The 23,731-nt window shown below is 38.9% G+C and overlaps 1 protein-coding gene across 1 annotated transcript in view; it reads right to left on the bottom strand.

Annotated features, from left to right (window-relative positions):
- The window catches only part of LOC140240758 (transforming growth factor beta receptor type 3-like), a 66,271-nt gene extending 57,979 nt beyond the window's left edge, over positions 1-8,292 (bottom strand). The window contains exons 1-2 of the mRNA XM_072320529.1: positions 8,016-8,292; positions 6,515-6,837 (exon numbers count right to left, since the gene is read on the bottom strand). Of these exons, the coding sequence (XP_072176630.1) occupies positions 6,515-6,837; positions 8,016-8,058 (366 nt within the window). The 5' untranslated portion in view covers positions 8,059-8,292. The remainder of the gene's footprint in view (positions 1-6,514; positions 6,838-8,015) is intronic.
- Positions 8,293-23,731: the final 15,439 nt, after the last annotated feature.

Here is a 23,731-nt window from a genome sequence, read left to right on the forward strand (position 1 = left end):
GAGCACCCCAAGGTACATTTACCATCCAGGTTTGGTCACAAACGGACAAAGGGATCAAAAGTAGTGAGCCATAATCGAAACGTGCCATAAAAACATAACATTGGGCCCTAAAAATTTGTTGACCCCTTTCTGTGACCTTTGACCTTGTGATGACCTTTGGACATCTACCATCCAAGTTTGGTCACAAACGCACATAGGGATCAAAAGTTATGAGCCACAATCAAAATGTGCCCTAAAAACATAACATTGGGCCCTAAAAGTTTGTTGACCCCTGTCTGTGACCTTTGACCTTGTGACGACCTTCACCTCCCCAAGGGACATCTTCCATCCAAGTTTGGTCACAAACGGACAAAGGGATCAAAAGTTATGAGCCATAAACGAAATGCGCCCTAAAAACTTAACATTGGGCCCTAAAAGTTCGTTGACCCGTCTGTGACCTTTGACCTTGTGGTTACCTTCAACTTCCCAAGAGACATCTACCATCACCCAAGTTTAATTGCCATTGTAGCAACATGTGCTGAGTTACGTGTGATAAGAGAGTCTTACAAGTAAACTTTAACGTATGACCTCAAATGACATTTGACCTTATCATGTGACCTCTTACGGCACCATAACATGAAGGTACCCCCAGAGCATCCATCACCCAAGTTTGATTGCCATTGTAGCAACATGTGTCGAGTTACATGTGATAAGAGAGTCTTGCAAGTAAACTTTAACGTATGACCTCAAATTACCTTTAACCTTATCCTGTGACCTCCAACGGCACCATAACATGAAGATACCCCCAGTGCATCTATGACCCAAGTTAGGTTGTAATCCAAGCAACTTATGTGAAGTTATTTGTCAAAAGAGAGTCTTGCAGGTAAACTTTAACATAGTGTGTGTAGAAAAGAGAGTCTTGCACCGTATACTCTTTATGACCTCAAATGACCTTTGACATCATCACATGACCTCCGACAACACCATAACATGAAGATACCCCTAGTGATTTCTATCACCCAAGTTTGGCTGCCATTGCTGTAACAGTTGCCAAGTTATGCATCATAAGAGAGTCTTGCAGATAAACTTTGACATTTGTGACGGACGACGGACGGACGACGGACGGACGACGGACGGACGGACGACATTTGGATCCCTTAGTCTCGCCTTCACCTCCGGTGGGCGAGACAAAAAACTGAGGTACACGCCTCATACTAGATTTACCAGATCTGAATAAGTACTTACCTTACCAACATTTCAAAATGGAAAATATCCATATTGCCTCAGAGCTCTTGTCAAGAAATGCCTACATGGCATCAATCGACCTCCAGGACGCATATTATGTACGCAGTCCCCATCCACCCATCTCACAGAAAATTCTTCAAATTTGTTTGGGAGGGCCAATATTGGCAATATAAGGCCCTACCTAATGGCTGAGCACTGCTCCTCGACTATTCACGAAATTGTTGAAACCTCTCTTGGCAAAGTTAAGGCAACAAGGCCACACTGTGGTTTGCTATCTAGATGATACACTCATTATTGGGGACACTGTAGAAGAGACAAAGAACTCTGTTAAAGCAGTCACTCAGGGCTTAGAAAGCCTAGGATTTCTGGTACACCCAGACAAGTCTATACTACAGCCACAAAAAGTGATCCAATTTTGGGGCTTTATCTTGAACTCGGAAGACATGACTCTTCGATTGCCAGAGGCAAAAATGCATGAAATTAAGACGCTCTGCTCAGAGCTCAGATTATACCCAAGCACTACAATTAGGCAAGTTGCCAAAGTGATCGGAAAGCTGGTGGCAGCCTCGCCAGCAGTCCAGTATGGGGCCTTTGTTTTATAGGGCCACAGAGAAAGAGAAAGTTGTTGCCTTAAAATCGCACAGAGGTCACTTTGACAGGAGAATGTCGTACAGACGCAAGTGGTACTGTACATTGTAGTGGTTGGGGTGCCACTGACCTACACAATTCCACAAGGGGTAGGTGGAATGAAGAGGAGTTAAAGGACAAGTTCACCTTCATAAACATAAGGATTGAGAGAATGTAGCAACATTAGTAGAACACATCATTGTAAGTTTGAGGAAAATCGGACAATCCGCTCAAAAGTTATGAATTTTTGAAGTTTTTGTGCAGTAACCGCTGGATGAGAAGACTGCTGCAGTGTGTGAATAACTTAGATGTCACATGCATACAACAATGTAAGGAAAATATAAAGAGAATTTCACAAAATTTCATCTTTTGAAAAAAGTACACATTCCCCCGACTCGTTACCGACAAATGTTATGGGTAATATTATTCCCCCTGCCTTTAGAAAGAGGCAAGTCAAGTGCTCTTTTATTATGCGAAAAAAGTGAAAATATGTTGAATTTTCTTTACATTTTCTTTATACTGTTGTACACATATGACTCACAAGCTGTAGTAGTCTCCTCATCCAGCGGTTCCAACAAAAAAATTGCAAAAATTCATAACTTTTGCATCGATTGTCCAATTTTCCTCAAACTTTCACTGATGTGTTCTACTAATATTGTTGCATTCTCTCAATCCTTATGTTTATGAAGGTGAACTTGTCCTTTAAGATATGTCAAAGACAGTAAGATAAATTATCTGGAACTCCTAGCCGTAAAATTTGGGCTGCAATCACTATGTAGTGGAGCTAACAATGAGCACATTCTCATCCAAACGAATAACACCACTACAGCTTCCTATATAAATAACATGGGAGGAATGAAATCGGTGGAATGTAACAACATTACAAGAGACATTTGGATGTGGTGTATTAATCACAATGTGTGGGTAACGGCATCACATTTGCCAGGCAAACTAAACGAGGAAGCAGATTGCTTGTCTAGAAAGTTTGATGACAGGACAGAATGGATGCTTGACAGGGACATTTTTCAATCCATCACTGCTAGGTTTGAAGAACCTGAAATTGATTTACATTGTATAATTTGCATCAAGGCTGAATAAGCAAGTACATGTACAGAGTTATATGTTTCATGGTTACCTGACCCAGAAGCAGTGTCGGTCGATGCATTCACTCTCAAATGGAATGGATTGAAATTCTATGCATTTCCCCCATTCTGTCTGATTACAAAATGCCTGCAAAAAATAAGGGAGGATAATGCAGATGGAATAATCATTGTACCCACCTGGCCCAGTCAAGCATGGTTTCCCCTCTTGGGAGAAATGATCACTGGGAAACCTATGTTGCTTCATAGGAGCAAGACACTCCTAACACTCCCAAATTCGAACACCACATCCCTTACATTCAACTCTTGATCTTCTTTGTTGCAGGCTATGTGTACACCACTAGAGCACCGAGGAATTACGAGGGACATCATTAACATCATGGCTGCTTCTTGGAGGGATTCCACCATGGTGCAATACACTATCTACATTAAAAACTGGTACCAGTTTTGTCATGAGAACAATATCAACTGCTACTATGCAGATGTTACGGATGTCCTCAAATTCCTCAGTAAACTCTATCATGTGGAACATGCAGCTTACAGCACCATAAACCAAGCTCGCAGTGCTTTATCATCTTTCTTGACACTAAACTGAATAAGCTTCGTGTACAGTTGGTACACATCCTTTAGTCTGTCAGTTCCTGAAAGGAGTTTTTCACCTACGGACTCCCTTGCCCAGATACAAGGAAATCTGGGATGTAGGTCCTGTTTTTAGATTGTTACGTATTATGTCACCAGCAAAGTCGCTGTCTCTGAAGAAATTAACATTGAAACTGTGCATGGTCATTGCTTTGACTTCAGCGCAAATGATTCAGTCTCTGAAATTCATGGATCTTGATCATTAACAAATGAGAAACAGTTCAATTATATTTCGCTTTGAAAAACTGATCAAGCAGAACCGACCAGGGAATGTTGGGTTTTCAGTTAATACTGTGGAGTCTTATCCGCCAGACAGACGCCTGTGCGTAGTAAGGTACCTTAGAGAGTATATTGAGAGAACAAGTATTCTCAGGGGGGATGAACGACAGCTATTCATCAGCTTCAAGAAACCTCACAAAAGTGTACCATCACAAACTATTGCTCGTTGGCTGAAGGAAGTGCTTACATCAGCAGGTATCAATACTGATACCGTAAGTACAAAGCGCATAGCACTCGAGCAGCATCAACTTCAGCCGCAACCAGAGGTGATGTACCAGTGACTGCAATACTTGAACAGGCTGGATGGTCAAACGAAAGAATGTTTCGACGTTTCTACAATTTATAAACCAAAAGACGCCAAAATGAGCTTTTTGCAGGCTGTCACTCGTGTAGCAGAAAACTAATGACCTCTTGGTAGGTGCTTCAGTTATTCTCATAAATAGAATGTCTATGTTATGTTTATGAGAAAAATCTATCGTCACAGGCTTTATAGTCTCCTGACGTAATATCTAACGAGTATTACCCAATAGAATAGAAAGATTAAACGAGAACTTACCTGTTCGAAGCTTTAATCTCAATTCTATTAACCCGTTGAGGACGAGTCCCGAGTATACTCGGGCAGGTGTCTATGGGAAATGCATGTTGTAGCAAAATCAAACCGTCCTCAACGGGTTAATAGGAGGGTGATATTACGTCCCCTCCACACCCACCCTGCTGTTCTAACAGAAGTGTAAGTTAGCATTATTTCGAACAGGATTGCAAGTTCCCGTTATCTTTCATCAAGTGACAATCCATTTTTCACTCTTCGAAAATTGGTTCTACTGCGCATGCACTCATGGCGGGCTCTCTCCTGACGTAATATCACCCTCCTATTACTTAATAGAATTGAGATTACAGCTTCGAACAGGTAAGTCCTCGTTTAATCTTTCTAGTATACATGTACAAGTCTTGATAAGACTGTATAGTTTTATATTAAAAAATTTCAAGGCTAATACTACATGTACATGTACTACAGGCCGGAATTCACAAAGGTGGTACAATTGAAACCATGGTTTAAACCATGGACAAAGCCCATAGTTTTGTACAGGGCGCCAAGTGTCGCATGGTCTGTATACGTATTTCATTATGAAATCGGTCATTTCGTTAAAAAATGTTAACATCACATTATACATCAACGAAATGATCATTTCATTAACAAAATGGTCACTTCATCGATGACGAAATGACTGATTTTGTTACAAAATAGGCCATGCGACAATTGGCGCCCCATAAAAAACTATGATCTTTGTCCATGGTTTAAACCATGGTTTCAATTGTACCACCTTCGTGAATTTGGGCCCAATACAAATATGTAGTTTGATAGCCGTGGGAACAGCATGCAGTTCAGGCAGTTTGTCTACGAGTATCAAACTTCAAAGACATGCTGCATTTACAATATTTAATATCACCTTGTTTTTTGCTATTGAGCATTAACCTCGAAGTAGACAAAGATATAACATACTATTCCAGTACAAGTGTATATAAATTCTGGATATAATATTCAAACTGTCTTGGCTATGAGAAATGTCAGATGCTCTTTTGTGACATGCCTTGACCTCCCTAAACCTGTGTGCTATAATTGACAGGAACAGATTGATGGGTGTCAAAGATCATGTCAGCTGAAAATGGATAATCAACAGTCTTTCCCTCAATATTTCCTTAAAGGTAGGGAATCCCATTTGCATGCCTTAAATGAAGAGTTGTATAGATACAGTGGTATGTTGAAGAGAGTATCATTTTAGAAACTCCCATAAAGTATTGAAAGTGGAAGGTAACATTTAGTACATTTTTATTGACCGTTAGATTTTGAATTGAATTTTTTTCGGGGCTCACCGTACATTCCAGTACATTACTAGGCTACCTTTGCAGACCCATGCACTGCATGTGTGTCCATCATGTATATTTTGTGAAGAAAGTTCATCAAAACTTACAAACATTTCTAAATACATTCTTGCCACACACTTGTTATTACATCAGCTCTTATACTTTTAGATTTGTGTTTATAGATAAAAAAATACAGAAGACTGCAACAAAAAGGCTTAAGTGTGGCTGACACAGAACTACTGAGTAGTTGAGTTCTGTGCATTATTCAAATTGTAGATAATTGTTGACTTCCAAATTTCTCAGCAGTGGCCAAAACAAGTCTCCTGGGGTTCATATTTAATGTTTTGCTGCATTTTGGGAGGTCTGTAAAAGGTATCCCCTACCTTTAATACAGGCACATCATGATGAATCTGTGTCAGAAGGTGCCTTGAGTTTAGTACTTTGACTGTGAATGCATTCAGTTGCCACGGGAATGCCTCTGTTTCTCACATATCTACAGTGTGCACATACATTGTACAGCTGTATCAGTCATACATTATTTAAGTGCATGGCCCTATGTGCTCGTAGATATTAAGGCTCATTCATATTGACCCTGACCAATGACTGTTATGCATATCAAAATTATTTTCCAATTCATTTCTATCAAGTACAACAAAGGGAATAATTATTTTACATTCTGTAAACACAGTAGAATTTATGGTCAGAAAATGACAATCATTGATTTTGACTATACATGTACATTCTTAGGTGATGCATCAGTCAGGACATCATGTTATACTCACCAGGAACTGGAAAGGCAAGGGCCCTAAACGGTCAGTCACAACATGCCACTCCACTGGATGGAGAGAGTTAAGGACCACCATTGTCATTCTCATCCTGGCTCCATACCCTGCCCTGGGACCAATGTGTAATGTGATGTCATGACCAGTGTGGAGGAGGTCTTGGTAGGAGGAGTGTAGGTTAATGACATGAATCTCATGAGATGAACTTTCTACTCTTCTTGTGCACCCAGTCATCATAGAGTCATGAGAATAAAAGGCCTCCACAAAGGGTGAAATGTATGATGTCTCCTTGTCACATGTCTGCTGTTTGGTAGCTGCAGATACTGTATTCAAAGAAAGAGGATGTTTGTAGGAGGAGAAGCACAGAGATTACTTGGAGAAAATGACATAAAAAATGACATCATATCCTACGTACAGAATGAAAAACAAGTTCACTTTAATAAACTAAAATTTTTTACAAACTACGTACGCACGTATACAAAAAAGAGTAACATTGACTTTATTAGTTTTGAGTATGAAAAGGTTGTTGATTCATACTGTGCTTCAAAATGAATGTTTTCAGCAAGGTGAATTCTGTGTTAATTGCAAACTCTGAAGCTTGACATAATGTAACAAATGTGACCCATGGCAACAGTTTCAGACAAAAGTCGCGAGAGCAAATTCCTCGTAGGCGGGTTACACAGATTTTGACCATTATTTCTATCAATTTTGTTTTGTTCTTTTTTGCAGAAATAGAATCTTTGATACAATGTATGTTTTCTACATCTAGTGCACACTAAATTTCACGGCATTGTGTGGACAACAATATATTGTACACTTGTACAGGTAAAGAAAGTATGAAGGGAATTCCACAAAAATTCAGTTTTCATGAAAATTACACATTCCATCAACTTGATGCTGACATACGAGCAACTATTTCGGATCCCCTGCTTTCTGAAAGCGTTTAGTTACCAAGTGCTCTTTCATTATTCTAGAAAAATGAATTTTCATGGAATTCACTTTATATTTTCTTTATATTGTTGTCCACACATACATCATATCCTCTAGTAGTCTCCTCATCCAGGAGTTCCAACACCAAAAATTCATAACTTTTGCATCGACTGTCTGATTTTCCTCAAACTTTCACTGATGTGTTCTACTATTGTTGCTTCTTTTACTCAATCAACATTTCTCTTCAGGTCTGGATTTCATTTAATTCTGGGTTTGTGTCTCCCCCCCCCCCCCCCCCCCCACCTCACAATTTGAGATCCTCTCCCCAAGGGTTGCTACCTGCTACAATAGGTTTGGTGAAAATTTCAAGGGGGTTTCAAGGAGAAAACGTAAAAGGCTCATACTGTACATGACACATGCTGGACACAGGACATGAACACCGGATGCTGAATGACTGCAATACATGTATTAAACTCACCTGAGCCTGGTGAGCTAAAAATGAGTCAAATTTAAACTGTCAACAATAATGAATCACATTTTGCTATCCAAATGAACTTTTGTTCACACATACCATGACTGACAAAGATGATTACTGAAATGATGATTGCATTCATCTTCAGATCAAGTCGATACTGCAAGCACTGATGACGAGGCCGACCTGTTGAACGTGATCCTTTGGAGTCTCCTCAAGGATACCTTCACTCCCCCTATGTGATCCTTTGGAGTCTCCTCAAGGCTCCCTTCACTCCCCCTCTAATGTGTCATGCCAGAGAGTGGACTTAGGACAGTCCGCTGCACTACATGTACATGGTCAGAATGTTGGCTTGAATGACCTTCCGTGGCTGTGTCTTTGTCAATGTTCACTGGATGCCTGTGATGTTGGAGGAGCATAAAACTAATGAAGACAAAATCTGAACACACGTACTGGGTTCAGTTTCTGCAGATCACCATCATAAAGAGAGAGAGAAATGCAACATGATGAGAACTGTTCATGAAGTTGCTAAACTCTCCTCATTTCCAGCTAAAATGCTTGGCTTTCACAGTAATTTTCTGCTCTTCTGCATCCAGCTACAAATATTTTTTCACCTTGAGCTCTGACATACCAAACAGCAGGTCTCATACAAGTGTTGTACTGTACAGTGTAATTAACAACATAGTTTATCACTACACCTACAATGTACAGTGTACACCATGCTGAATTTACATTTTGAAATTGCATGACATCACTACCATGCATTTCAAGTTTAAATTCTAACAACTTTATTTGCTTACTGGAAAACTTTTAAACATCCTTTCTTCTCAGTCTATTTACACTGTACATTATCTTACACACTGACTGTAAAGTATGTACATTGATTGTACAGTACATGAGGTTTGATATTTTGTACACATCTGTGATATGTCCCCGCAGCAACAAAAGGACCCGAAAGTTGCCGACGGCTGAACCAAGAAAATCAAGCTTGGAGTCAGGTCATCAAAATCGGTCAAAACCATCAAATTTCTGTCATTGGCATAGTTTCATTTATCATCTGCCGAAATTTTAAAGCTAAATCATCAAAGGAAAGGCAAAAAATTAGCATTTTTCTGGGCTATGATTTTCCGACTTTCAATGGAACAGCAACATGTCCGAAGATATAGATTTAGCGCCGCAGATAGACTCCGCCCCTAGCAACGAGGGAGTGATCAGTGGTCAGTGCGTGGCATCCTGGTTACTGATTGGTCAAGCGTAGACCGCTGGCGCTACACTTGAATGAACATCATAGAGGTTGCTATGAGCCGACCTTCTATTGTTAAGAGGTGAAAAACTAGAATACAGCTGTACCTCCCCTTGATCACGATTGCATCATAACTTCAAGGGCAATTTTCTTGAAACACTGATTTCCTAGACCACTCAACATGGTTTCATAAAATCATCAATATCTCCGCAACCAAGTACTTTTATGAGTCGTGTTTACATATACAGTATATGAAATTAAAGTGGGAGAGTAAGGGAATAACATCATGTCATTTTTAGAAAATCATAACAATGTACGAATCCTTCTGTTGTAGCGGGTCAGATTTAGAGTGAGGGTGAAAACTATAAATTCAAGAAAAAAATAATAATTTGACCCTCATATTCCCTAACAAAGCTAGCATCATCACGACACAAATTATGTACATTGTACTAAATTTTTTACATCCCTCCTGTCCCTTCAAGCTAATCCAATATTAATTTTTATACCGTGTACAACTAGTGTACATCAACACAACGAAAATGGACCAACTAATAATCTATTACATATTAAGTTTCTTTTTCTTTTCTTTTGTCAATTAGCGTTTCCGGCATTTGAGATACCATGTACACCTTGTACAATTGTATCTACACAGGAGATGTGTACAGAAGTACACTGTACAATGTAGGCCTAAACGTATCACACACATGCACAAACAGAAACACAAAAAATGCATCCATGCAAAATCCACATACACAGTACATGTACACCTGTATGGCATACAACTATGTACACTAAATGTTTAAAGGGTGTGTACAGTTCTGGTCGAGGTGAGGATTTAGTTTTTAACGTTTTGCGAGATATTCAGAAACCACTCTATGAGATGTCAAAGAGCATGCAGTTCTAAGGGGTATCAAAAGTTTATTCGATGAAAATCGGTTTTGAAATGGCCGAGATATCCAAAAACAAGGTGAAACAAAGAGATCCTAATAAAGTTGTGGCATGTCGCCTTTTATTATTATCACTTTTTTTTTGGATATCTCAGCCATTTGAAAACCAATTTTCATCAAATAAACGTTGAATCCTTCTTAAAATTACATGCTCAATACCATATGTATTTCATAAGAGGCTTTTCATTATCTCACATAGGAATGTTCAAAACATGAATCCCCACCTCAACCAGTACTATACAGTCCCTTTAAAGTGGTACACTGTATGGTTCTGTTAAATCTTGAAGGGACTTACACTGTAGAAGAAGATAGAAAGAAAGAAAGAATACAAATGTACAATGCACAACCCACTAGTCTAGGAGGGCAGAAGGTCAGACTTAGGTTCCTCACAGAAGAGCATCTACAAAAAGAAACACTCATCTTGCTCATTAGAACTCTATTTCCACACACGTAGAACTCTAGACCAGAGTCAGCACAGCGTATGCAAATTAGGATTAAAAGGAATCTAATGGTTAGGGGGTTTTACATTAAATGTACAACTGTAATCATGCAAATTTGAGTACCTATCAGGCACCGCGGGTCATGTTGGATGTGTGTGCATGTGTCGATATATGTGTGTGTGTAATGAAAGCACTTTACAGTACACCACACCATTGCTCTGATGCCCTTCCCCCAGTGTGCAGCATGATTGAGCAGAGACAGGGGTGCTGTGCTGTGTGCATGCACATGCAATGTCAGCAGAAAACGCAACTCAACAGTTAAAACTTTCATCTTTCATTCATGATTTTAAATGGATGGATACGGCATTATATCTCAAGCAGGGGATCACTACATTGTGATTACTAGTAACCTACTGTATTGCAGAGGGCATATAGACGTCTATACTGTACATGTATGTCCACTGTCTTTGGCGAAATTATTCTGTGAAATAATGAACGGAAAACAACAAAACTACAGTCCACAAAAATCTTTTAACGATCCGCCAGTCTGTTACTGTCTGTATACAGTGTACATGTACATATTGTACATTGTATACAAAGAGGTTCTATTGATGTAATAGAGCGCGCTCGCATAAGCGGGGCCAATTGAACGACCCGCCGCCATTAGCAAAGAGGTCGACTCCCAGAAGACTGAACCCGGAAGTGCCTATAGTAATACACGTAAAGTACGGCTTCGAAGGTGGGGTTGGGTTGGAAAAATCATTCTAATTTTAAGGAAAATCAATATTTGTCCACATGCCTCCGGATTTTATAAGAGAGATACATTCTCAACACAGTATACGTGTTTTGATGAAAAAAGGACTTGCTCTAACGTGTCAAATATGTGCCTTAACATGAAGCCAAAATTGCCAAACAGGCATTCATGCATTCATACAGTAACTACGTATAAAGATTGCAGAAAGGTAAAGTGTATACTTTTTGGTGTGGGAGTACTGATTACACATAATATTATATGTCACTTAGAAACATCAGACACACATACAACACACACTCCCACACACACCCACAACAAACACACATACTCACAACAAACACACACATATGCATTGTGTGCGTGTGTGTGTGTGCGCGCGTGTTGAAATTGAAAAACAAAAAAGTGTTTGTGTATGTGTGTTTTGTGTGTGTGTGTTGGAATTTGAAAAAAATGTTGCTTGGTGTGCACGTGTGTGTGCGCGGGTGTGTGTTTGTTTTGAGTGTGTGTGTTTGTTGTGGGTGTGTGGGAGTGTGTGTTATGCGCGCACACACACACACACACACAATGCGTATGTGTGTGTTTGTTGTGAGTATGTGTGTCTGATGTTTCTAAGTGACATATATTATGTGTAATCAGTACTCCCATACCAAAGAGTATACACTTTACCTTTCTGCAATCTTTATACGTAGTATGAATGCATGAATGCCTGTTTGGCAATTTTGGCTTCATGTTAAGGCACATATTTGACACATTAGAGCAAGTCCTTTTTTCATCAAAACACATGTACTGTGTTGAGAATGTATCTCTCTTATAAAATCCGGAGGCATGTGGACAAATATTGATTTTCCTTAAAGGGAAGATAAACCCCAAGAGCAATGTGGATTGAGTGAAAGCAGCAACATTATTAGAACACATCAGTGAAAGTTTGAAGAAAATCGGACAATCGATGCAAAAGTTATGAATTTTTAAAGTTTTGGTGTTGGAACCGCTGGACGAGGAGACTACTAGAGGTTATGACGTATGAGTGGACAACAATACCAAGAAAATATAAAGAAAATTCTACAAAAATCCACTTTTCATGAAAATTACAAATTCCATCAACTTGATATTGACATATGTTAGGGGTAGCAATTATTCCCCCTGCTTTCTGAAAGAGGTTGGTCCATTGCTCTTTCATAATTCTAGAAAAGTGAATTTTTGTTGAATTTCCTTTATATTTTCTTTGTATTGTTGTCCACTCATACGTCATATCCTCTAGTAGTCTCCTCATCCAGCGGTTTCAACACCAAAACTTTAAAAATTCATAACTTTTGCATCGATTGTCCGATTTTCCTCAAACTTTCACTGATGTGTTCTACTAATGTTGCTGCTTTTACTCAATCCACATTGCTTTTTGGGTTTACCTTCCCTTTAAAACTAGAATGATTTTTCCAACCCAACCCCATTTTCGAAGCTGTACTTTACGTGTATTACTATAGGCACTTCCGGGTTCAGGCTTCTGGTAGTCGACCTCTTTCGTGCGCGCGCGCCACTGTTCAATTGGCCCCGTTTTCATTTGTACGCACTGAATAGTGAGCGCTTAATACTCTATTACATAGAACCTCTTTGATTGTATACCAGTTTACCATGATACCGGGCACAGCAGCCACTACACGCATACGCACACACACACACACACACACAAGTCTCTCCTGCCTGGACGGATGGTTTGCGCGAATTGCGGTGGCAGCGAATGGATGAAGGTGACCATATTTGCATATATATCTACAAATGTAATTGATGTGGCTAGCTAGGATGTTCAAAAAGGGAAGCTAGTATCGCACACTTCTTTACACTTTCCGCCATGAACATTAAATGGCAATTTTCTGTGATGCAACATAAATGTAAAGCTTGATCATGATACACGTAATCCTGCAGGTGAGAGCAAAGACTCCCGACATCGTTTGAAGTGTCAAAATCACAGGATGCAGAGGGCTTTAGGGCTTTAGTGACACTATTACTTGTAAAATGGCACTCCATACACCAAGAGCAGCTCACCGGCTGCTCATAAACATTAACTATGGCGAGGTGCGGGTCACCGGTTACCCAAGTATACTTGGGTAACCCGCACCTCATCATAGTTAATGTTTGTGCATATTTGAATCACATTTCGTCACTGAAATTCTAATGAAATCCCACTCACATACAGGAAAAATGCTGAAGATTCCAATGGAATCACAAGTTCACTGATCGATATCGAAAATTTGCAGCTATCGTCGCCAAACACGAACGATTCGGAATAGTTGTGCACTAAGGATGGGGCCCGCAACTCGTCACCGGCGCTCCCATAGACAAAGCATGTAAAAAACGTGTGCGGGTGACCGTGATGCTCCCACAGACAAACATTGTACACTTAAAAGATGCGTGCGGGTGACCGTGATGATACTTACATATTGTATAACACGTATTCCTCATAAAATTTCAGTTTTTTGCAAAAAAAAAAACTGTTCGGTTTTCACAATTTGCTTGGTTGTGGTAGCCCTGTCAAGTTTCAAGCGTCCTGAACATAGTCCCGGGCTTAAATTTTTGTTTAGCGCGCTTGTAACAATTTTAAGCAGGGTGACGGTATTCGGGCTCCCTGATGAGGTGTGGGCACCTTGCGGTTACTAGTAATACTAACAAGTTACAGCTGCATATAGTGCATGATACACTCTTCAACAAGGGACTGCTATTGGTGCTAAACGGTGGACCCTAGTAGAATTCTACTGGTATGTACATTGTACTTTTGTAGTAGTCTATAATTATTATCGTAATTATGGTGTGATTTGTATCTGTATAACGTTAGGCCTATCCCTAACTGCGACAGCCGCCACACGCAGTGTGGCGGCTGCGCCTGCTCCCATTCAGATCTTCATGTTGAACAAACGGGTGCCTTTGCGGCGCTATATTTCCTTAATTTTTCGACAGAAACTACTAGATCTAGGAATATTTACATGGGTCGATGAAACCTAAATGACTATCATCATCATCGGCGACTGTTTGATGCATTTCATTGCTTGTGATGCACAAAATGATGTCTTATAAGCAGCTCACCGATGCGATGTTCACAGAATTCACAATCACTTGCACAAGCGCAATAGGGGAGCTATTCGTTACTCACATAAGCGAAACTGCGGGGAAGCCGTCAGGACCGCGCCGCCAGGCGCGGTCTCCGGGGCTAGCATATCCCCAAGTTGGGGATAGGCCTAACGTTATACAGATACAAATCACACCATAAAAGGCATAATCACGATAATAACTAGACTTGGAATTTGTCAACACTGACAAATTAGGTGATCCGATTTTTTTTTAATCGATGATTCGAGTCCTGATCGCAATAGGCATGACCATACAGGTTTCATCTGTGTTTAATGACATTGACCGTGTGATGTTTTAATTCTCATTTAGAAAAGAGAGTCAGGTCTGCCATCTTTGGTACCAAATTCAGTATACTCTATAACGAAGATACAGAATGAAACATTTATGACCTTTGACCCTAATTTACCTACCCAAGATGGTGTTCGATCAAGTAGTTGTTATCTTATAATAATGTACGTGACATGAACTAAACATGTGCAAATTATGGGGGTAATAGGTAATGTCTTTCTTGAGTTATTGCAAAGAAAGTTGCAGAAAGAAAGTAACATGAAAATACATCGAAGCTAAGCTTTAATTTTTGCGAAGTTTTTTGCGAAGTGATTTCGATGTCGCATGAAAAAGAGTGGGCAAAGAAACGATAGCGCAAAGTCTCAGCTACAACATATTAAAATCTGGGAGAAATTCACAGAAGAGTAAGTGAGCTAGTGTTCGATAAAGACCGTCATGTCAATTTTCATTTCCAGAAAAATTCCCTCCCATAGAGATAACACGTAAACTGGTTAAATTTGACAAGGTTACATTATATCTATTTTCACGAGGTGAAGACATCATCCGATTAAAACTTTGATCGAAGAAAACTTAAAGAGTATTACATTGGCTACAACATACTAAAATCTGGAAGAAATTCACCGAAGGGTAATTGAGCTAGTCGTCGATAAAGACAATCATGTCAATTTTCACATCTAGAAAAATTCCCTCCCATAGAGATAACACGTCATAATGAAGATAAAGAAAGAAGTACATATGACCTTTGACCCTACTTTGCACAGACAAGATGGCGTCTGAGCAAAAAGTGGTTATTTTGTGAAATGATTCTTGTAACATGGTCTTTACGTATGCAAAATATGGGAAAGATAAGACATGTATTCACCAAGATACAGGATGAAACATTTTTGACCTTTGACCCTAATTTACATACCCAAGAAGGTGCCCGATCAAGTAGTTGTTATATTATGAAATAATGTACGTGACATAAACTAAACATGTGCAAAATAATGGGCTGATAGAGCTTGTTTTTCTTGAGTTATTGCAAAGAAAGTTGCAGAAAGAAAGGAATATGAAAATACATGGAAGATAAGCTTTAATTTCAACCAAGTTTTTGGGCATGATGCCGACTCCGTATGAAAAAACGAAGGGCACACTTACGATAGCTCAAAGTCTCAGCTACAACATACTAAAATATGGGAGAAATTCACCGAAGCATAAGTGAGCTAGTGCTCGATAAAGATAGTCATGTCAGTTTTCATTTCCAGAAAAACTGGACTCCCATAGAGATAACACGTAAACTGGTCAAATTTGACAATGTTACTTTTAATCCCTTTTTACGAGGTGATGCCGTCATCCAATCAAATTGTTGTTATTATATATCTGAAAGACCATTTAATAAGCTACAACATATTGAAATTTGGACGAAAATCAACTAAAGAATAAGTGAGATATGCTTGAATGAACTTGAAATTTGATGACGTCATTTTGAAAATTTTCTTTTTTAACTTTATTAAGAAATTTGATATCTTTTAATCATTTTTTCAGCATCGCCAACCCATGAAATGACATGTACAACTCATCAGCTTTCAGAATATGTAAAGAAAATGGGGGATCACCGTCCATCCTGACGAGTAAAATCGGATTCAAAATTGGCGGTTTTTTTGCATTGTTGCACTGTATATCGCCATTGACGCGCGCGCGGAATTTCAACTTTGACGGGCCCGTATGACGTCATATTGAGTCGGATCGACTTGAAACTTGGTAGAAATATTCCTTGACATTTTACGCATCCGATAAGTGTGAAAAAACGGGGAATTTCTATTGCGCATGAGCTGTACGTGCGTATATGTGCGCGCGCGTACGCGTCCGTCCAATTTTTTCAATTTTTCAAAAAATGCTCCAAATGGTCTGAAACGTATGCAAAAAAAATTTGAGCTCGATTTGAGCATACAAATATTTTAACGCGCGCGTACGCGCACGTTTTAAGAGAAAATATGAATTTTGAGAATATGAGTAAAATGCACATAACTTGAAATGTATGTGACGTAAATTTCATTGAAAAATTCCATTCCATTAATGAGATATGAATGAAAATGTGTTTTCATATAATGACGTCATAGTGACGTCACGGTCGACTGATCACAGTGATACATAAAATTTGTCGTCTTTGGGACATGATACATATATGGTATGAGTTTGAAATTGATACTCTGAGAACTTTTTGAGTAAGTAGATACACAACTTTTGTCCAGAAATAAGAACCAACAAAGAATCCGTACAAATACAGAAGGTGATCCGAGAGGATACTCGGATCACCTAATTATAGGCCTACTACAAAAGTACAATGCAATGTACATACCAGTACTAGTAGCTAGAATTCTACTAAGGTCCACCGTTTAGCACCAATAGCAGTCCCTTGAAGAGTGTATCATGCACTAGGCCTATATGCAGTGTACATTTATATCACATGCGTTATCTCAGACCAACATTACAACAATGTACAGTACACACAACAATGTTTTACACACTGCTGTGCGCTGGCTGGGTTGACGTTGTAGCATAGGTTATAGGGTGTACACACAGCCGGCAGCCAGGGCCAGGGAAACGGTGTAACATTGTTACGCATACAGATTCTATGCAGGTATACCGAGTATACAAACCTTAGTCAGTAAATTAGGACGGATCCTAATTTTCGCTTCAAGGGTGCGACCAGAAAATCAACATCATGGTAGAGTAATAGTAGGAGGCACGACTCCAATGACATCTATATCTGACGTAGAGATTTGGTGAACAAGGTGTTCTAAACTCATCTCAAACGTTTTGTGGAGTACAGTGCTTCCTGTCGTCCACGCACGTACGTACAATAATGTGTGCATTTATATGTCCGCGAATTCGCTGCGCGCGCTGCTGCTGCAAGCTGGTATAAAAACGGTAGCTGCTGGTGTGCGGCTCTCTGCGCTGCGTGCGACGTGCACACAAACTCTGGCGCTGTGCGAGCTGTGCGCTCGCTAAAGGCCGCTCAGCGCCTGCACTCATTACCACAGTCACAGAACACTGTTGATACCAGGGGTGGTATTCTGTAAGGATCCTAGGACAGCTCTCGCTCCTAAATACGCGATTGGTATTCTGTAACACCGCGCGTAGGAGGAGAAATAGGATAGTGACGTCAGGGATCCTTATTTCTCTCCCAGCTTAGGATAGGGGCGTAACTTGACATGTTAATTAGATATAATTAGATGTTAATGAGAATGTTAAAGTGGTATTCTGTAAGCACAAGTAGGATCAAGTTTAGGAGCAAAAATAAGGATAGCCTCTAAGCAATCTTTCTCTGGCGCTTTATGCCGGGCTATTGCGTATATAGGCCATACTGACGACCTACTGTCTCTTATTTTGTATGTTCATGAACAAGAAAATAAATACATGAATCGTATAACAGAGTTATCTGTTCCTCTCATACTGAGGATTCTAAAACTGCAATCTATAATGTTCGAAACAATTGTATTCTTTATCTAGCTGGTATGTGTTTATTTGTTTGTTGTTCGCCATTTTCAATTCAATTCACACTTCATTTTATTCGGCACAAATAAATCAAAAGTATATTATGTACACAATAACAACAAAAGCTATTATAATTATTAATATTGTGACAATGATAATCATTATTAATATTATTATTATCATTTTCATTATTATTATTACTACTATTATTATTATTATTTTTATTATCATTATTGTCATTATTGTTGTTATCATTATTATAATGCTCAGCGTCGGCCCGAACGTCATGCGGACGCAGTGCAAGTAGCCTACCTTCGCCGCCCACATTACGTGACCCTCGAAGTCGTTGCTATGAAGATCTAGTAACCAAAGAAAAAGAAACGTACGCAGTGCGCTTCTAGGTCGCGTGCAGAATATGAAAAGTACTAGTAACGCAACGATCCATACGCACACATTATTGTTAAGACGTACGTATAGTGTGTGTGACGCAACCCGGAGACTTAACAGTCTATGTGCCCAGGTCGAAAAACCAGTTGGCTAACTGGTACTGGTACCAGTTGATTCCAGTTAGGGCAACTGGTTTCAATATGGAAAATGGGACCTGGAATCAACTGGTATCAACTGGTATTCGTCCAAATGGAATCAACTGGTACCAGTTGGAATCAACTGGTATCAACTGGAATCAACTAGGATCCAGTTGACAAAATTAATTTAGTGTAGAATTAGGTATATATGATGTATGGGTTCATACCAGAACATGTGTATGTCAAGACATTGTTAATATTTACCCTATCATAATCCTACAGCTAGACTTAAAGCCTATACCTACAAGTACATCTAGGCTTAGCCTATGTCCTAGACCTAGTTAGTGCAAGGGATATTTCATTCATATATATAGGGCCATCTAGTTGCAATACTTTAAGACATGGTTACCAAGTAGATTACATTTTTATTATAAAAAATATGAAAATACCTCATCAAAGGCACAAGTGGAAATTGTGAATATCACGGCAATAATATTAGATAAATTTCTAATTACATTTCAGACATTTAGGAGTTTATTGAAATCATAAAAACAATAAATCTAACAATATTTTATCTTTTTCACATAGAGGATTTGAATAGCTTATGAATATTCATGCGCAATAGAACCAGTAGAAACCAATAGAAACCAACTGGTATCAAGTGGTATCAACATTTCAATGTTTTAGTCACTGGTTTTAATCTAGAATGAAGTGGTAAGCAAGTCCATGCAGTCAGGTACATGGGTTTCAAATTGTGTCAACTAACCATTTGCACACTTTAAACCGACACAAACACACACAAACTGGTCGAAATACAGTCTTTCAGTTTAAGTGTCAACTGATCTACATTGGTTCCAGTTGAATTAAGTTGACATCATTAAGAGTCCAAGTTCAATCATGTCAAATGTTTTGCATCATTTTGTTTTGTTTACTTTTTAATTTGATGTTTTAAAACAAGTTTAATTTACTTTTTAATTCAGTTTGATGAACTGATCGAATTCAAAAAGTAGACTCCACGTAAGACTCAAACTGGCATCAGACGCAGTTACCATTACCTTAAGATATCAACTGGTACACAATGAGACTTCAACTGGTATCCACTTGTACCAGTAGATTACAATTGGTATCAAGTGGCACCGTGGTACACATTGAGACTTGAACTGGTATCAACTCATAGACCAATAGAGTAGACTTTCAATTGATATCATCTGGTATACACAATGAGACTTGAACTGGTATCAACTGGTATCAGTAAAATTTCAACTGGCAGGAACTGTTACCAACTGGTACAAAATGATATTTGAACTGGTATCAACTGGTAAACAGTAGACTTAATGGCTCCAACTGGACTGGTAAGTAGTGCAACTTCAAATGGGATAAACTGGTACCAGTAAGACTTCAACTGGTATCAACTGGTACAAAATGACACTTGAACTGGTATCAACTGGTACCATAAGACTTCAACCGACAGAAACTATTGCCAACTGGTACAGTGATACTTGAATTGGTATTACAACTGGCCATCAGTAGACTTTTACTGGTTTCAACTGGTAAGCAGTGCAACTTCAACTGGTATAAACTCGTACCAGTAGGATTAAACTGGTATCAACTGGTACCAGTATGTCTTCAACTGGTTTCAATTAGAATTGCTCATTTTGTTACTGGAAAGTTGGAGTTACCTTGCTGGTTTCAACTGGTGCCAGTTGAAACCATTTAAGACCAGTTAAGACCAGTTAAAACCAGTAACGACCAGTTAAAAATGCTTACTGGTTTCTACTGGTTTCTACTGGTTTTTTGACCTGGGTGGGTTAACTTTTTTTTTTCTCAAAATGTAGTGAACTTATACGTGTTTATACAAGGATATCATGGAGCTATAGTAGCTCCATGTTTATATCTTTGTTTAATCTATCAGTAATCTCCTTTATTTAAAATTACGGTGATTTGATGAATTTCCTCGAATAACTTTCTGACATGTAGAATGGGGCACACATGTTAAATCGGACCCAAAGACTTTTGATGCTAGCCACATAACGGGTTGCTACGCTACATTCCTGTAAGTGTCGTATTTGTGTTGTCTTTGGGTTTGTTTTTTCCCTGGGAGAAATTGAACATTGGTTTGGTTTAAGTGGGACTAACAGTTACTATAAGCAAGACATTATTATTACAAGCATATCGATCATAGAATAATGTGAGCGCGCGTGTGTGTGTGTGTGCATCTATTATTATTATCATTTTTTATATTTAAAAAAATCTTATATATTTTATAATAACTTTGAATTAAGGGCGAAGTTTGGCATGCAGTGATTATATCCCAGTTTACCCCAACATCCTCCAAAAGTTCAAAATTTGAGCTAATTTCTGCAAAAACTTTAAATGCAAATTAATGGAACTCGTAAGGTATACATTTATTATGGTGGGCTAAGTGCGTGCTAAAGCTTTGATAATCGAAATTGTATTCTTAACTGTAAAATTAGACTGACAATACATTTTTAACTCCTTGCACAGTAGAGCTGCGTGAAGCGCACTCTTGAGCAATGTAGATCTTGGGCGCGCATTGCGTAAAATTAGCCAGATGATTGGCTTATAGATACTGCGTCGGGCGTGTCCTGTCTTTCCTCATTAATATTCATTATTCATAAATGACTGTCCTAGGATAGGCTTAGGACAGGCTTACAGAATACCGATTTTGCCTGTCCTAAGGGTATCCTATTTTCTGTCCTACGCGCGCTCCTAGGATCGAAATAAGGATCGCGCTTACAGAATACCACCCCAGGGGTGGTATTCTGTAAGGATCCTAGGACAGCTCTCGCTCCTAAATACGCGATTGGTATTCTGTAACACCGCGCGTAGGAGGAGAAATAGGATAGTGACGTCAGAGATCCTTATTTCTCTCCCAGCTTAGGATAGGGGCGTAACTTGATATGTTAATTTAATGTAATTAGATGTTAATGAGATCTTAAGATAAGTGGTATTCTGTAAGCACAAGTAGGATCAAGTTTAGGAGCAAAAATAAGGATAGCCTCTAGGCAATCTTTCTCTGGCGCTTTATGCCGGGCTATTGCGTATATATAGGCCTACTGACGATCTGCTGTCTCTTATTTTGTATGTTCATGAACAAGAAAATAACTACATGGATCGTATAACAGAGTTATCTGTTCCTAGTCCTCATACTGATGATTCTAAAACTGCAGTCTATAATGTTCGAAACAATTGTATTCTTTATCTAGCCGGTATCTGTTTATTTGTTTGTTGTTCGCCATTTTCATTTCAATTCACAATTCATTTTATTCGGCACAAAATAAATCAAAAGTACATTATGTACACAATAACAACAAAGGGTATTATCATAATTATTATTAATATTGTAATAATGACAATAATAATTATTATCATTATTAATGTTATCATTATTACTATCATTATTATTGTTATTATTATTGTTGTTATTATTATTATTGTTATTATTATTATTATTATTATTATTATTATTATTATTATTATTGTCATTATTGTTGTTATCATTATTATTATGCTCAACGTCGGCCCGAACGTCATGCGGACGCAGTGCAAGTAGCCTACCTTTGCCGCCCACATTACGTGACCCTCGAAGTCGTTGCTATGAAGATCTAGTAACCAAAGAAAAAGGAACGTACGCAGTGCGCTTCTAGGTCGCGTGAAGAATAAAGCAGGGCCGGCATAACGTTTTTAAAAGCGTGAGGGTTTCATGAGCTAACAAGAAAAAAAAAAAGAAAAAGGTCCTCAGCTTCTCTCTCCCTTTCCATTTCTGGGTTTCTTCAGCTGACAAGCGAATGAAAAAAAAAAAAAGATCTACATTGGAAAAACATAACCTTACCGCGCTCACACTTCAAGATCTCTATCTATTTCTATTTAGTGCCACTTACGTACTTCCGGGTTAAAAAAAAAATTGTGGGGGCCCAAAGTGATGACACCTTATGTATTTCTTTGTATGGTGCACAAAAAGTGTGGGGGGCTGAGCCCCCACGGCCCCCACGGTTCCGCCGGCCATGTAAAGTACTAGTAACGCAACGATCAATACGCTCACATTATTGTTAAGACGTAGGTAGTGTGTGACGCAACCCGGTGACCTAACAGTCCAGTTAACATGGAGCTATAGTAGCTCCATGTTTATATCTTTGTTTAATCTGTCAGTAATCTCCTTTATTCATTCGTTACCATTGCCATGCATGTACTAAGTAAGTCTATACTACCATAAAGATGGGGGAGAGCTAGCGGGGTGAATTAAGTGGGACAAAAATTGTGCTTTGATGAAGTTTCTCGAATAACTTTCTGATATTTAGAATGGGGCACACATGTATCGGACCCAAAGACTTTTGATGCTAGTGTAAGATGGAGAAATAGGGAGTTTATACCTTAAAACAGAATAAACCTCATGTAATTTATAAGTGTCTTTTGATTGACCAAGTTAAGAATTTATCCCCATCTCCTGCCCCAATTATACTGTCTAAATATACGACCAGTCCAATCCAAAACCCTATGTACCCTTCCCAGCTTTATAGGCTCATGTCTTTTATTAACAAGACCATCAAACCTCCAATGAAACTTCCATTCAGAACCCAACCATCTTTGTTATTACTTTGGTTAATCTCTACTCCATAGTTAATCCTTCCCTTTGTCCTCAATCAAGTTTAAGTAAATTCAGACTAACTGTGTTTACAATTCCCACCACCAGTCCCTTACACAGTACTGTTCAATGAACCTATAATCCCCACATCATAGACCCTCTCCTACTAATCTCTTAACTTCTATCCATGTCCCTACATATATCTTATGCTTCTAGAGTTGAGGAATCAATCTTACTCCGGCCCCGACTCTGTTCGGTCATGTGCCAAGAAGGAGTGGAACAGTATTCTTTATATATTCTACCAACAATATTCCCTCGTCAGTATTATGCACCATTCTGGAATTCCTGATCATTATATCTAATAAACTAAATTGTATGTCTTGGAACCACCACCTTGTCTCCTGCATTAACTACTGTTCGAC

This window comes from Diadema setosum, chromosome 17, assembly GCF_964275005.1.
Source record: "Diadema setosum chromosome 17, eeDiaSeto1, whole genome shotgun sequence".
NCBI classification, from domain to species: Eukaryota; Metazoa; Echinodermata; class Echinoidea; order Diadematoida; family Diadematidae; genus Diadema; species Diadema setosum.